The following is a 15,654-nucleotide window of genomic DNA, read 5'->3' as shown; positions in this document are numbered from 1 at the left end:
TGAAGTGGACCTCGTGTAATTAAATGTGTTTTGTAGCAAGCTTGTTCCACTAACATCCTCAGCATCAGTGGGCGGGAACATCCCACTGATTGACGTGCTCGCTAACCATCGCTTGGACATTCCCGATGATTGACAGCCGCTTAAACCAATTGCTGTGCAGGAAATCTTTACTCCTATAGTACCCGTAGATTTTATTTTTGGAAACCATAAAAACGCTTCTGACGAAGAGGGACAACCTAGCGGCGGTAAAGCTAATAAAACTCCAATTATGTCTCTGGCGTTAAATAGACTGTTAAGTGTAGGTTAGTCGCACGCCACCGTGCAAAAACATGATTATTCATTTATTTACACGTCGTGACCGTAGCGACACGAATTATTGTATTTCATTGGCGGTTGTGTTCATTTAAATGGCGTTGGAGTGAACATTGGGCCACATTTGTTGCCGTGGAAGCGAACATTGGATACCCAGATTCCCCCTCCTCCGCGGAAGCCCCGCTGAGCTCGCCGGGAAAACCCTCCGAGCCGCGGCGGCATCTCTATGGCTCCACAGCGGACTTTCACCACCACTACTATGCCGGCCCACGAAGCGTGTTGTGTTGAATGTGTCTTCCAGAACACCGTGGCTACTCAACCCACAACCATGTGAGTCCCACGCAGGTGCGTATGAGCTAACATTTTTCTTCTTTCCTCACCAAAAATGTAGAACATTCTGTTGCTAGGAAGTGACAGAAGCTCCTCGAATCGTGTAGCCGTCAAAAGTTTAGAAAATCAACTTTTATAAATCTTACAATGTGGCTTAATTAGACGTGGCATCGTCGTATATATTTTTTAAACATCATGTTGCATTTGTCAGGAATAATAAAGAGTTTGTATGTGCAACATTGTGTATTATTCCAACTCAGGAGTCACCAACCTTTTTGAAACCAAGAGCTACTTCTTGGGTACTGATTAATGCGAAGGGCTACCAGTTTGATACACACTTAAATAAATTGCCAGAAATAGCCAATTTGCTCAATTTATCTTTAACTCTATGTTATTATAATAATGATATTTATCTTTGTGGAAACACTGATCATCTTAATGATTTCTCACAATAAATATAGATAGAAACAGATAAATATCAATATTGAACACTTTTTTTATATTTTCTGTAAGTGCACATTTTTCAAATTGAACATTTTTAAATGATCACATCTAAGACAGTCTTGTGAAATCAAAATATCCCATTTTAACTAGCTAGCCACTAACATTTTTAACAAATCATGAATTACTTTGCACCATGTTTGTACAAATAACTCATGTAAAATACAAAAGTCAACTCTCAAATGTTTAAATAAATCATGTCACACTTTGAACTTGACACCAAATCCGTTATCTGTTTCTTTGTTAGTTAGTGGGAAGCCTGGCATTGCATGCTGTTAACTAGTGTGTTGTACTCTGGTGTGTAACTTGACACTGCAACTCTGAGTGAGTCTTGCAGATGTGCATCAGTGAGGCGTGTTCTGTGTTTGTTCTTGATGAAGTTCATGTCAGAAAAGGCTGATTCACAAAAATAAGTTGAACCAAACAGGCTAGCAACCTTCATAGCTGCTGCGCATACACCACTGTACTTTTCTGTGTCAACAAGGCACCAAAAGTTTGGTGCAGCCTGGTGGGCTTTAAATTTTAAATTGTCAGGAAAGAAGAAGGAATTTATGTGTTCAAAAATCCTAAAATCATTTTTAAGGTTGTATTTTTCCTCTAAAATTGTCTTTCTGAAAGTTATAAGAAGCAAAGTAAAACATGAATGATTAAACAAGTGAAGACCAAGTCTTTAAAATATTTTCTTGGATTTTCAAATTCTATTTGAGTTTTGTCTCTCTTAGAATTAAAAATGTCGAGCAAAGCAAGACCAGCTTGCTAGTAAAATAAATTAAATTTATAAAACAGAGGCAGCTCACTTGTAAGGGCTGCTATTTGAGCTATTTTTAGAACAGGCCAGTGGGCTACTCATCTGGTCCTTACGGGCTACCTGATGCCCGCGGGCACCGTGTTGGTGACCCCTGTTCTAACAGATCTTTTTTGTAACATACTGGATAAAATGTACTTTTGTATGTATTTCCACACAATAAACATAGCGAGCATTAAACAATATGTAGTGGGTTTTTGGTCTAAACATATTTCATTTTATTCGTTATAGAAATATTTCCTGCCAACTTATGGTGACAGGTATGTAGATTTTTGATTGCAGTGTTTGTTGCAACAGGGTTGCATAACACTTGACAGCTTTCTAATTATGTTTTTCTCATATTAGAAACAGAATTCGGTATGATAATGCAGTGGTTCTCAACCTTTTTTTCAGTTATTTACCCCCTGTGAACATTTTTTTAATTCAAGTACCCCCTAATGAGAGCAAAGCATTTTTGGTTGAAAAAAAGAGATAAAGAAGTAAAATACAGAACTATGTCATCAGTTTCTGATTTATTAAATTGTATAACAGTGCAAAATATTGCTCATTTGTAGTGGTCTTTCTTGAACTATTTGGACAAAATTATGTAAAAATAACTAAAAACTTGTTGAAAAATAAACAAGTGATTCAATTAAAAATAAAGATTTCTACACATAGAAGTAATCATCAACTTAAAGTGCCCTATTTGGGGATTGTAATAGAGATCCATCTGGATTCATGAACTTAATTTTAAACTTTTCTTCACAAAAAAAATAAATATTTAACATCAATATTTATGGAACATGTCCACAAAAAAATCTAGCTGTCAACACTGAATAATGCATTGTTGCATTTCTTTTCACAGTTTATGAACTTACATTCATATTTTCTTGAAGTATTATTCAATAAATATATTTATAAAGGATTTTTGAATTGTTGCTATTTTTAGAATATTTAAAAAAAAATCTCACGTACCCCTTGGCATACCTTCAAGTACCCCCAGGGGTACGCGTAACCCCATTTGAGAACCACTGTGATAATGATGCATACTGCAAACCAAAACCATAATGATGGCGGAAACTTACAGTGACCTCAACTTACCAGCTTAATTGGTTCTGTGACCTAGCTCTTAGGTCAAAGCACTTGTATCTCAAGTCAGCAAATGAAAATGAAATATCTATCCCTCCGGACGTTTGCAAATGATTTTTAAAAATCTTTTGACACCAAAACTGTAGCCACCAATATAGTGTACAGTGCCATTTACTAATTAAGGTAAGTCTTATACTAAGTATTCCAATGGTTGGAATCTGTGCTTTTGAGTGATATACAGGTTTCTATGGTAATCATAGGGACATGGTCACGAGGAAGAAAGCAGAATGAGCCGAATTGGTTTGCAGAGCAACCAGCGCGAGACGCGAGTATCAGGGACAGAAGCACATTTTTGCAGAAAAGTAATAATGTATGTGTTTTACCGTGTACGGTATGTTGCATTTTGTTGCGCTTTGCTTTGAGTGTAAAATATATGGAAGTATGTTGTGTATATACTGCCACTCTCCTAACGGCGTTGCACAGTTAGGAGAGTGGCCGTGCGCAACCCGAGGGTCCATGGTTCAATCCCCACCTAGTACCAACCTCGTCACGTCCGTTGTGTCCTGAGCAAGACACTTCACCCTTGCTCCTGATGGGTGCTGGTTAGCGCCTTGCATGGCAGCTCCCTCCCTCAGTGTGTGAAGGTGTGTGTGAATGTGGAAGTAGTGTCAAAGCGCTTTGAGTACCTAGAAGGTAGAAAAGCGCTCTACAAGTACAACCCATTTTACCATGTATATACTAAATCCTAAATAAAATAAAATGTTGTTTTTTGAGGTCATCCGTCAAAACTGATTATTTAATTTGCATTCTCCCAGACATTATTGTCTGAGATACTTTGGAGAGTAGACTTTTATTTGTCTGAGATACTTTGGAGAGTAGACTTTTATACGTACAGTATCTCCTTCCAGCTGATTATGTCAAACACACAATTAGCAGCTTCTCCGTATTTTTATGTTTAAATGTCAGCCGGTTGGGTATTCTTTTAACATTCCTAGCAGGCGTTAGACTCATTTTGCTTCAGTTTAGTATGGTGCAGTCATACGTTTGAATTGCTTTGCAATGTTTGCATCATACTCGGTCATGTTTTTGATTATTTATTTCTTTAATTGTAGGAAGATCATCCTCTTCTACTCAACACTGCCCTTCACACTCGCTGTATTCCTTCTCATGGTTGGAACGCTGTTATATCGATCCCTACCTATAAGCTAATGCTAGCAAGTAAAACTAGATGTTTCGGTCTGGTCTTACGGGGTTCTTTGTGACATTTGCAACACCAACTAATGGTGGGAATTCTTGTAACTCAATATTTTGCTTGCAACTTAAAGCATAACAATTAGTAGAGAAACAGCTCAAAACACTCTTAAAGTCCAGGTACCGCTGTAATTTGCAAAGCTGATTGGATATCTTGGATGTGTATCTATAATAGTGTGTTTGAACTGTGCAAGAAAGTTACAGTAAATGCAATGTTTTTGCGTACCAGTGCAATAAAAATATTTCATCTTCTGTCACTAACGTGAACCTGTTCTCCCATAGTTTCAACATGAAAGTAGCGTCTTTGGGTTGAAGAGGAGAACTTTAGCAATCTGGTGATAAGAAGCACACACATCTCTCCTTCCTCTCGCCCAACAACATGGCCAACATTGGGTAAGTTAATACACTCACACGAACACACATACTGTAGAGATGATACATGTTGTTTCCCCTAAACTGCCAAGATTTCTGTGGCGGTGGGGATGTGATTATGTGCGTGGTCACCACGTCGGCATCGATAATTTACTGTGATTAAATAATTTTCTTTAAAAAGGCTACATACGTACATTTAAAACAAAGCTGTTATTATTAACTAGTATTACCATATATTTTTCTATCGTTTTCCATATTTTCAATTATTGCTACTTTTTGTAGAATGTACTTTGTTAAGATTTTTTCTAGTGTTTACAGACATAATGTCTTTTAAAAAATTAAAAACGAGTAACAAAGGTAGCATCTTCCTCTGGTGTTATTATAAAATGTATTGGAGTTTAGAGACTCGCTCAATGTTCCTGACAAAAGAAAAGAGCTGCAGCGATCATGATGTCACACTTGCTTCGCGCTGTGGCTCAAGTTACTCTTCTTAAAAGTCACCACTGACCCCTACATATTTGCACATTTTGGCAATGGCTGTCTGCAGGTATATCTGAAATATAAATAAAAATCACATCCTCATCGCAGACACGCTGACAATGTCGCAGACAATGGTGTGCATTTTGTTTACATCCAACAAAAGTATTTTTTTGGTGGTCAAGTTTTACATACATCACTTGTCAATAATGCGCACATAATAGGCTATGTATATATCAATTCATACTGTACCGGCCGGCTAATGTTAATGTTTGTGTGGTTTGGATTTATGTTAGTTTTTCCCATGTTTACAAACACATGTTCGTGCCTGAAAGATGATTGGTGGAGAATGAGGACGTGTTCTTGTGTGTCCCGGAAAGCGTGGACGGAGACAAAAATGTTGTTGCGGAAGGTACATGTAAAACCTGTCGGAATTGTGCCATTGTTTGTTATCATAACATTGGTAATAAAAGTTACAAATAGCGTGATTTTCCTGGGGGCTACAATATTTGATATCACTTTAACTTGTTTTCAAGTAAAAAAAAAACCCCCCAACAACCTTATTTTCAATGTGTGGCGGTAATAAAAATACTGTGGCGGCGCTCCACATTCAATTACATAAAGGGGAAACCCTTGATATATATGTATATATGCATATATGTATATATATATATATTTATATATATATATATACTGGCAAATCAACTATGTTTCACACAAGTTATGTCATCACTGGAAGACGATGAATAGCTAAACATGCTACACTACACTACACACTGTATGATACAACAGGCCATGCTAACCGCTATAGGTGGAAATCTTTGGGCACCTCAATACGATTACGATTCAAGAGCTATGATTCGATTAAAATAGATTATTAATGCATCTTATCCATGTATATTGACGCAGTTTTATATTTCTTTTTGTTCCACTAAATAACCATTCATCACTTTTCAACTTTTATAAACAGTGCATTTGTAATAAGAAACAGTTGAATTAATTCCTATTACCTTCATGAAATTAATGGAAATGCGTGCAAAACTGGAACACAAGTTCCCTAAAATAAAGGAGCTGGCCGGATCTCATGGTGAGGTGGCTTTTAATTTTAGAACTGAGAGATAGAGATAGAGGTGGGCCGATCAATACACTTATCGACAGTAACGATACCAAGTATAGTATCAGTATAGACAATTATTTTTTTATTAACAAATCACTTGTCCATCCATCCATTTACTACCGATTATTCCCTTTGGGGCTGCGGAGGGCGCTGGTTCCTATCTCAGCTACAATCGGGCGGAAGGCGGTGTGCACCCTGGACAAGTCGCGACCTAATCACAGGGCCAACACGCTATTGTTTAACAACTCAAAGTACAGTAAGTCACTGGACACATGAGCGGTTTAAGGGCAAAACCCAAAGGATATAAAATAGAGCCAATAAATACAAACAATTAAATATTCCATAAATATTGTTACACTGCTGTTCTGTGTTTCTGCCTGGTTATAGTTGTGATCAAAAATATAATGATCTTGAAAATGTTTAGTATTGACATTGGTATGACTTTGTTTTTAAGTCTCTAACTCACTTTGTGTTGCATTTGTTTTATGTATGAATAGTGATTTGAGTTGACCAATACTGCCCCTTAAGTACTTGGTATAGGATTGATACTCAAAATTATAGTATCTCCCAAAACTAATTTAAAGTATTCAAACATGTGAATAATAAGGGTTTATTAAATTTTAACAAAAGTGCAGGTAGAACAGACGGCAGAAATGGAAAGTAACCAGATGTTAACAGTACATTAGCAATTAGATTAATAATAGTTTGGAAAAGATAAAAAAAACAGAAATGGTGCAAAATCATGTAACCGCATATGTGAGCAGACTTTGTATCCCATGTTAACATGGTGCTATTGTTATTTACATTCCAAATAACATATTGTGGTATAGGGCTGGGCGATATGGCCTTTTTTTAATATCGCAATATTTTTAGGTCATATCGCGGAATACGATATATATTACGATATTTTGCCTCGGCCTTGAATGAACACCTAATGCATATAATCACAGCAGTATGATGATTATATGTTTATACATTAAAACATTCTTCTTCATACTGCATTCAAATATGCTACTTTTAAACTTTCATGCAGAGAGGGAAATCACAACTAAGTCAATTGACCAAAAGTGTATCTATTAAAGTTATTAAGCAATGGCACAAACGTTGAAGTCATTTCCAAAACATAAAGTGCAAGATTGTCAGAGACATTTTAAGTGTCAAATAAAAATGAGCTGCATAATAGGAAATCAAATAGTATTTGTCCTTCACTAAGTGGTAGGTTACGATGAACGTTATGAAATTCTCTTCATTCTCTAGCGAGTGACTTTTCAAATGATGCTACATATTAGCAGTAATGCTACTTTTTATAGCAAAGCTTTTGCCCCACACTTGACAAATTACTGTTGTCTGTTCAACATATTCCCACTTGAAGCCAAATCACAGCCAGACAATGGACCCCCTTCTGTTTTTATTGGGAACTAAGTCTTCCTTCATTTGTTACATTATCCGCCCCTTCTTTCTCTCGTATTCCCACTCGTACGGCTACGTTAGCAGCTAACGTAGCCCAGTCTGCTACCTCTCTGTTGGGCGAGGGCGTATACGTATGTGACGTATGACGTGACAGTATGTGACGTATGTAAGAATGTGCGCCTGCTTGTCTGTGAGGAGAGACAGGAAAGAGTGAGAACAGCCTGAAGTGTAATGCCCGCAGCTAAAAGAAACTGCGTGAGAACGTATAGTCGAATATTACGATATAGTCATTTTCTATATCGCTCAGAGTCAAACCCGCGATATATCGTATATATCGATATATCGCCCAGCCCTATTGTGGTATATATCATTATCATTAAAGAGATTTCTGGCTCGCTATTAGCTTATGAGTGTGTAGCATCATGCTCAGCTTTTCTTCTTATCTTCACTGATCTCCATCCACAATCACCACCTTTGTTCAAGACTGTGACCTGTGTCCTCATTCTGAATGCTAAAGACACTCACATCATTAGATTGACCCACAGAGGCAACACACATTGTTTTGTGCTCTTTTAGCGAGAACTTGCAGGTATGCATTTATGGACATAGCTCCACCAAGTTTTGCTCAGAGCCTAATGTTTCATTCATTACAGTCCTCCAGGACCTCAAATTAAGAGTGTTTTGAGATAAGAGCTGGTTTTCGGCTAATTGTTATTACAAACCATGTTTCCATATGAGTTGGGAAATTGTGTTAGATGTAAATATAAACGGAATACAATGATTTGCAAATCCTTTTCAACCCATATTCAATTGAATGCACGACAAAGACAAGATATTTGATGTTCATACTCATAAACTTTTATTTTTTTTGCAAATAATAATTAACTTAGAATTTCATGGGTGCAACACATGCCAAAGTAGTTGGCATGTGTTTCTTTTAACAACACTCAATGAATGTTTGGGAAATGAGGAAACATATTTTTAAACCTTTTCAGGTGGAATTCTTACCCATTCTTGCTTGATGTACAGCTTAAGTTGTTCAACAGTCCGGGGTCTCTGTTGTCGTATTTTAGGGTTCAAAATTTTCAATGGGAGACAGGTATGGACTACAGGCAGGCCAGTCCAGTACCCACACTCTTTTGCTATGAGTCCACGCTGTTTTAACACGTGGTGTGGCATTGTCTTGCTGAAATAAGCAGGGGCATCCATGATAACGTTGCTTGAATGGCAGTATATGTTGCTCCAAAACCTGTATGTATCTTTCGGCATTAATGGTGCCTTCGCAGATGTGTAAGTTACCCATGCCTTGGGCACTAATGCAGCCCTATACTATCACAGATGCTGGCTTTTCAACTTTACGTCTATAACAATCCGGATGGTTATTTTCCTCTTTGTTCCCGAGGACACAAATATCCACAGTTTCCAAAAACAATTTCAAATGTGGACTCGTAGGATCACAGAAACGCTTCTCCACTTTGCATCAGTCCATCTTAGATGATCTCGGGCCCGGAGAAGCCGGCTGCGTTTTTGAATGTTGTTGATAAATGGCTTTCGCTTTGCATAGTAGAGCTGTAACCTGCACTTACAGATGTAGCGACAAACTGTATTTATTGACAGTGGTTTTCCGAAGTGTTCCTGAGCCCATGTGCTGATATCCTTTAGAGATTGATGTCGGTTTTTGATACAGTGCCGTCCGAGGGATAAAAGGTCACGGTCATTCAATGTTGGTTTCCGGCCAATCCGCTTACGTGGAGTGATTTCTCCAGATTCTCTCAACCTTTTGATAATATTATGGAACGCAGATGTTGAAATCCCTAAATTTCTTGCAATTTCACTTTGAGAAACGTTGTTTTTAAACTGTTTGACTATTTGCTCACGCAGTTGTGGACAAAGGGATGTACCTTGCCCCTTCCTTTCTTGTGAAAGACTGAGCATTTTTTGGGAAGCGGTTTTTATACCCAATCATGGCACCCACCTGTTCCCAATTAGCATGCACACCTGTGGGATGCTCCAAATAAGAGTTTGATGAGCATTCCTCAACTTTATCAGTATTTATTGACACCTTTCCCAACTTCTTTGTCACGTGTTGCTGGCATCAAATTCTAAAGTTAATGATTATTTGCACACAAAAAAATGTTTAGCGGTATTACAGTTAATATTCTAGAAAGATATATATATATTTGAGACAATACGCAATACAAGTAACTTGATGTGCCTTTGATATGGGCAGGCATCGTAGCTGAGGAGGGGTCTAGCATGCGTCCAGCGTCGCTACAGCGAATTGCCAATACCGACCCCTTGCCACATTCGCCTTCGGGCACAGCCGACGTGCACGCACTGTAGCTCCGATGGCTGGCGGGGATGGGCGGTGGCTCCTTTTTATTAACCAGAGATAATAGAAGCCGGTGAATAGAATCAACAGAACAGCCATCAAAGCTGATAGACTGCTACTGCTAAAGCTAACAAATACAGTTCAGCTGAAACCCTTGTTGGCGTCACACCTTGCTTAGCAACAGAAGCCACCTTTTAAAGGCACACGCCACGCACACGCTGCTCTTATTAACTTCCCTTATTATATACATATATTTGTAGTTTTTTTTTAAGTGATGCATTAATTTCTTTCCCGAATACTTTATTACATTTATTAAATAGTAATTTCATCAGTAATGAACTTCCCTTTTTAGGTAAGTAACAAGTAACTGTGAATAATTACTCTTTAAAAGTAATTTTTCTTCCAACCATGGGAAGGTAGCTATGAGCATGAAGGACAATGCTGAGAAGAAGTGGATGATAATCATTGAATTAAAGAAATAAATCATCAAAAACATGACAAAGTGTAGCCGACTTGGTGAAGCAGTTTGAGCATAGCACTTTTAGTCTGCATTATACTGATGCAGAACAAGTCTAACGCCAGATAAGGATATTAAAGTACAAACCCTGTTCCCATATGAGTTGGGAAATTGTGTTAGGTGTAAATATAAACGGATTCAATGATTTGCAAATCCTTTTCAACCCATATTCAGTTAAATGCACTACAAAGACAAGATATTTGATGTTCAAACTCATAAACTTTATTTTTTTTTGCAAATAATAATTAACTTAGAATTTCATGGCTGCAACACGTGCCAAAGTAGTTGGGAAAGGGCATGTTCACCACTGTGTTACATTACATTTTCTTTTAACAACTCTCAATAAACGTTTGGGAACTGAGGAAAATAATTGTTGAAACTTTGAAAGTGGAATTATTTCCCTTTCTTGTTTTATGTAGCGCTTCAGTCAGTCGTTCAACAGTCCGGGGTCTCCGCTGTCGTATTTTACGCTTCATAATGCGCCACACATTTTCCATTGGAGACAGGTCTGGACTGCAGCCAAGCCAGGAAAGTACCCACACTCTTTTACTACAAAACCACGCTGTTGTAACACGTGGCTTGGCATTGTCTTGCTGAAATAAGCAGGGGCGTCCATGATAACGTTGCTTGGATGACAACATATGTCGCTCCAAAACCTGTATGGACCATTCATCATTAATGGTGCCTTCACAGATGTGTAAGTTACCCTTGCCTTGGGCACTAATACACCCCCATACCATCACAGATGCTGGCTTTTGAACTTTGCGCCTATAACAATCCTGATGATTATTTTCCTCTTTGTTCAGGAGGATACCATGTCCACAGTTTCCAAATATAATTTGAAATGTGGACTCGTCAGACCACAGAACACTTTTCCACTTTGCATCAGTCCATCCAGCGAAGCCAGTGGCGTTCCTTGGTGTTGTTGATAAATGGGTTTTGCGTTGCATAGCAGAGTTTTAACTCGCACTTACAGATGTAGCAACCAACTTTATTTACTGACAGTGGTTTTATGAAGTGTTCCTGAGCCCATGTGGTGATATCCTTTAGATACTGATGTCAGTTTTTGATGCAGTACCGCCTGGGGGATCAAAGGTCCGTAATATCATCGCTTATGTGCAGTGATTTCTCCAGATTCTCTGAATCGTCTGATGATTTTACGGACTGTAGATGGTAAAATTCCTAAACTCTTTGCAATAGCTTGTTGAGAAATGTTGTTCTAAAACTGTTCGACAATTTGCTTACAAATTGGTGACCCCCGCCCCATCCTTGTTTGTGAATTACTTTGCATTTCATGGAAGCTGCTTTTAGACCCAATCATGGCACCCACTTGTTCCCAATTAGCCTGGACACCTGTGGGATGTTCCAAATGAGTGTTTGATGAGTATTTCTCAACTTTATCAGTATTTATTGCCACCTTTCCCAACTTCTTTGTCATGTGTTGCTGGCATCAAATTCTAAAGTTAATGATTATTTGCAAAAAAAACAAACATTTATCAGTTTGAACATCAAATGTTGTCTTTGTAGCATATTCAACTGAATATGGGTTGAAAAGGATTTGCAAATCATAATATTCCGTTTATATTTACATCTAACACAATTTCCCAATTCATGTGAAAATGGGGTTTGTAACATATAAATGGCGGACAATTCTTTGTCTAAATTTGGAGTAGCTGCTGATGGTGTGTTTGACAGAGAAGCTGCTGGAAGGAGCTAAAGTAGAAGTTCACTGTCACACTCAAAGTTAAATACTTTACATTATCATTACATTACTTCATTAAACTACTACAGTTGTTAGTAGTACAATATTTTGTTTTGTTTTTCATTCATTACTAATCTAAAAGATAGCTTTTCTTTTTAAAAGGCATGTTACATGTTAAAACTGCTGTTTTGGAGGGAAATCACCTATTGATATTAAGTAATATGAATTTGCTGATTTGAGAAACAAGTGTTTTGAGTTAAGAGCTATGTCACTGAACCAATCAAGCTTGTAAATTGAGGTACCACAGTAAATCTGAAAATTAGTAGGAAGAATCCAAGCTTATTCAATCCAACTCCTTGTCCGTGTCTATTACTGATATTCAGATCACCACATCTGGGCCCTTTCAATATTTCATGTGGTTATAGTTTGTCGTGAAAAAGTTGATGCACTTTGTTTAAGTGTCACCATTTTCTAATAGGGCGAGAAAAGAATCTAGCATATGGTGCAAAAAATTTAGATCTTATGCAGCAAGAAAGAATAAAAAAAATATAGTATAACTTTATAAAGGAAAAGAATACATGTGATACATCTTTTTAATTGTTTTTTAAAATTTCCATCCATCCATCCATTTTCTACCGCTTGTCCGGGGTTGCGAGCGGTGCTGGACCCTATTCCAGCTGCAGTCTGGCGGAAGGCGGGAAAAAGTCGCCACTTCATCACAGGGCCAACACAGATAGACAACATTCACACTCACATTCACACACTAGGGCCAATTTAGTGTTGCCAATCAACCTATCCGAGGTGCATGTTTTTGGAGGTGGGAGAAAGCCAGAGTCCCCGGAGGCAGGCACGTGCACACATAGGGCCCTATGGGTGCTTGAGCCCCTGCCCTTTTTTGTTTCGTCTTAAAAAGTGCCCTCTGCCTGTGTGTGTTTTTTTTGTTTGTTTGTTTTTTCTTTAAACTAAATTAATAAATTCCTGTTAGGATGTAAAAAAACAAAACAAAACAAAACAAAACAAAACAAAAAAACAGCGGTACAAAAACTCCACGTGTTCTTGTAATATTGGGTTGTTTGAGCCTGTGCTTCCACCAGAGAGAGAGAGGGCGAGTGAGTGAGTGAGAGAGAGAGAGGAGAGGAGAGTGAGCCTACTGCGGCCTGAGGAGACGTGACAGTGGAGCAACTTGAACCTGTGAGTTGTGGTCTAGTCGCCGTCCACTTATTCAGCATCTAATATGGGTAATATTTCAGAAAAACGCTGTATTATTCTCAGGGGAACCGAAAAGGGGGGGGGGGGGGGGGGGGGCAAAGGAGACTGATTCTAGGGGCCCATGATGGAGGGGGGCCCACAGAGGCCCCTAATGATGGTGAAATTATAATACAGATAAAGTAATGACACTAAGTTATTAACTAACACATAATCACACATGTTTTATTTTCCATGCTCTGGTAACAATACCTTTATTTGTTTTGGAAGCATCAACCCCTGCAGGGCCCTTCCTTCCCCCCCTCTTTACGTACAATGGTTCAGTCCGACTGGATCCGCTGCAGGTAGCGCACCGGCGATTTGTCGCAGACAGCGCCACAGCGGGCAAGGCGGAGGAGACAGCAGTATGCCTCAAAAATCAGGCAGCCAAAAAAGAAAGGAAAAGAAAATAAGAGAGGAGAAGGAGTTGAAGGGTCGACAATATGTCACTCAATATTTCCAAACAAAAGGTGGGTTTGTTAGTTGTGGTGGAAAGTTATGCATATTAATTTTGTCCCTGTCTGTGGTCATAAGCTAGCTCACTTTTCTCACCATGTTAGCTCAAGAAAACTCTGGATTTTAACACTTTACTGCTATATTAGTTATATAATCAATCCAGTCAAACATTTATCAAGCTGTTCTTATTCAATAATAGTTGATCTCCCCTCTGTCAAAATGATGCCTCATTCTGAACAGTCAACTGCACCAGCAGCAGCAGCAGCTGTCTGTCAGCCCCTAACTCCCCCTGCCCCTGAATCAGCCCCAGTGCGCCCACATGAGGAAGGAAGTGAGCAGCTGTGTGTGTTGAAATAATAATAATAATAATAATAATATAATACAAAATGTAATACATTTTACTACAGTCTCAAAACAATACAAAGATGAAGGTAATTCATTATTAAAATGAATTAAATAAAAGTCATTTTGAAAATTTTAATGGTTTAATGAGCAAAAACCATTTGTATGTAAAATAGCATCAAAAAATGTTGCCGCTGTGTTGGGGGCCCCTGTAAAGATTCTTTTCATGGGGCCCAAAATCCCTAGCGGCGCCCCTGATTATTCTATTATTCAATGTGTCAGCTTCTTGTTTTGCCGGACGTCGGAGCACTGCGCATCAATTGAGCACGGCACATCGATTGAGCAAAGAGCAGAGCGGATCGTGCGGGAAGTAATGTACAAAATACAAAATAAAACACCGGGTTAATTTTCAAAATAAAATGCACTGTGTTTACGGCGGATCACATTTCTCTCACAGTAGAGGTTTAGATATAAAGTTGTATTGCGTTTCAGTTGTTTAGTCTGAGCATTAAGTGAGAAAGACCATAAGTTACAACTTGATAGTGTTTTCATCAAGTTAAGGGAGGAAGGACAGATTTTCACATTGACGTTATTTCCATTTGGGTATTTATTTTTGTATTTGTTTTCGAAGTTCATGTTGCGCTGTTCAATGTTCAATATTAAAGTGCTTATCTTTAACAATAAATAGCCTAATAATAAACCATTTTTTTGTTGCTTTTCATGTCTTCCAAGCCTATAATAATGTGAATTAAGTAATTATGACAACAATTTGTTGACACAAAAGAAATTGCAATCACTTTTACCTACAAAGGACACACAGCTAAGTAGTTAGCTTCCTATTAGCAAATTTAATTTTACATTAATTTCCATATTGTGTAAAGGACCCCAAAAAAATTTCCTGCCCTTTTCTGACTTTGAGCCCCTGCCCCTCTATGATCATGTGCACGTCCTTGCCCGGAGGTAACACACGCATTCACAGGCACAACATACAAACTCCACACAGAAAAACCTTCTTACTGTGATGCATATGCAATAACCCCTGTGTCATTGTGCTGGCCTGTTTTATAAATCTGTAAATAAAATGGAAAAAAGTTTGAATTCATCGTTAATAAAACATTAATAATTTAAATAATTAGTACGGTGATTAAGAATGAATGAATATAAGTAGATACTGGAGAAATAATCAGAATTATGTGCTCTGTTTTGTGAGTGTGGGAATCACATACTTGCCAAGGTTAACAATTATGCTCATAATAATCAATTATTTTTTTGATTGTGTTGACTTGGTTGTTGATGAATTGGATCTTGAATTAGTTGAAACAAAACTAGTTTGTTTCTAAACATGGACAATGGTAAGTTCAGCTACATCCACACTGTAGCGCAACATCATTTTGCTCAATGCAACATTTTGGCATGG

General features: G+C 38.0%; 1 protein-coding gene across 2 annotated transcripts in view; it reads left to right on the top strand.

The window, feature by feature from the left end:
- Positions 1-100: 100 nt before the first annotated feature.
- The window catches only part of LOC133537528 (transmembrane protein 266-like), a 155,234-nt gene continuing 139,680 nt past the window's right edge, over positions 101-15,654 (top strand). Inside the window, exons 1-2 of one of the 2 annotated variants that reach the window (XM_061878635.1) lie at positions 101-642; positions 4,550-4,660. In XM_061878635.1, the coding sequence (XP_061734619.1) occupies positions 4,647-4,660 (14 nt within the window). In that variant the 5' untranslated portion in view covers positions 101-642; positions 4,550-4,646. Of the gene's footprint in view, positions 658-4,549; positions 4,661-15,654 lie in introns of both variants that reach the window. The other variant, XM_061878626.1, reaches the window with a different exon arrangement.

This window comes from Nerophis ophidion, linkage group LG02, assembly GCF_033978795.1.
Source record: "Nerophis ophidion isolate RoL-2023_Sa linkage group LG02, RoL_Noph_v1.0, whole genome shotgun sequence".
Classification (NCBI taxonomy): domain Eukaryota; kingdom Metazoa; phylum Chordata; class Actinopteri; order Syngnathiformes; family Syngnathidae; genus Nerophis; species Nerophis ophidion.
Note: the sequence above shows the minus strand (reverse complement) of the source record. Positions and strands in the feature narration are given on the sequence as shown.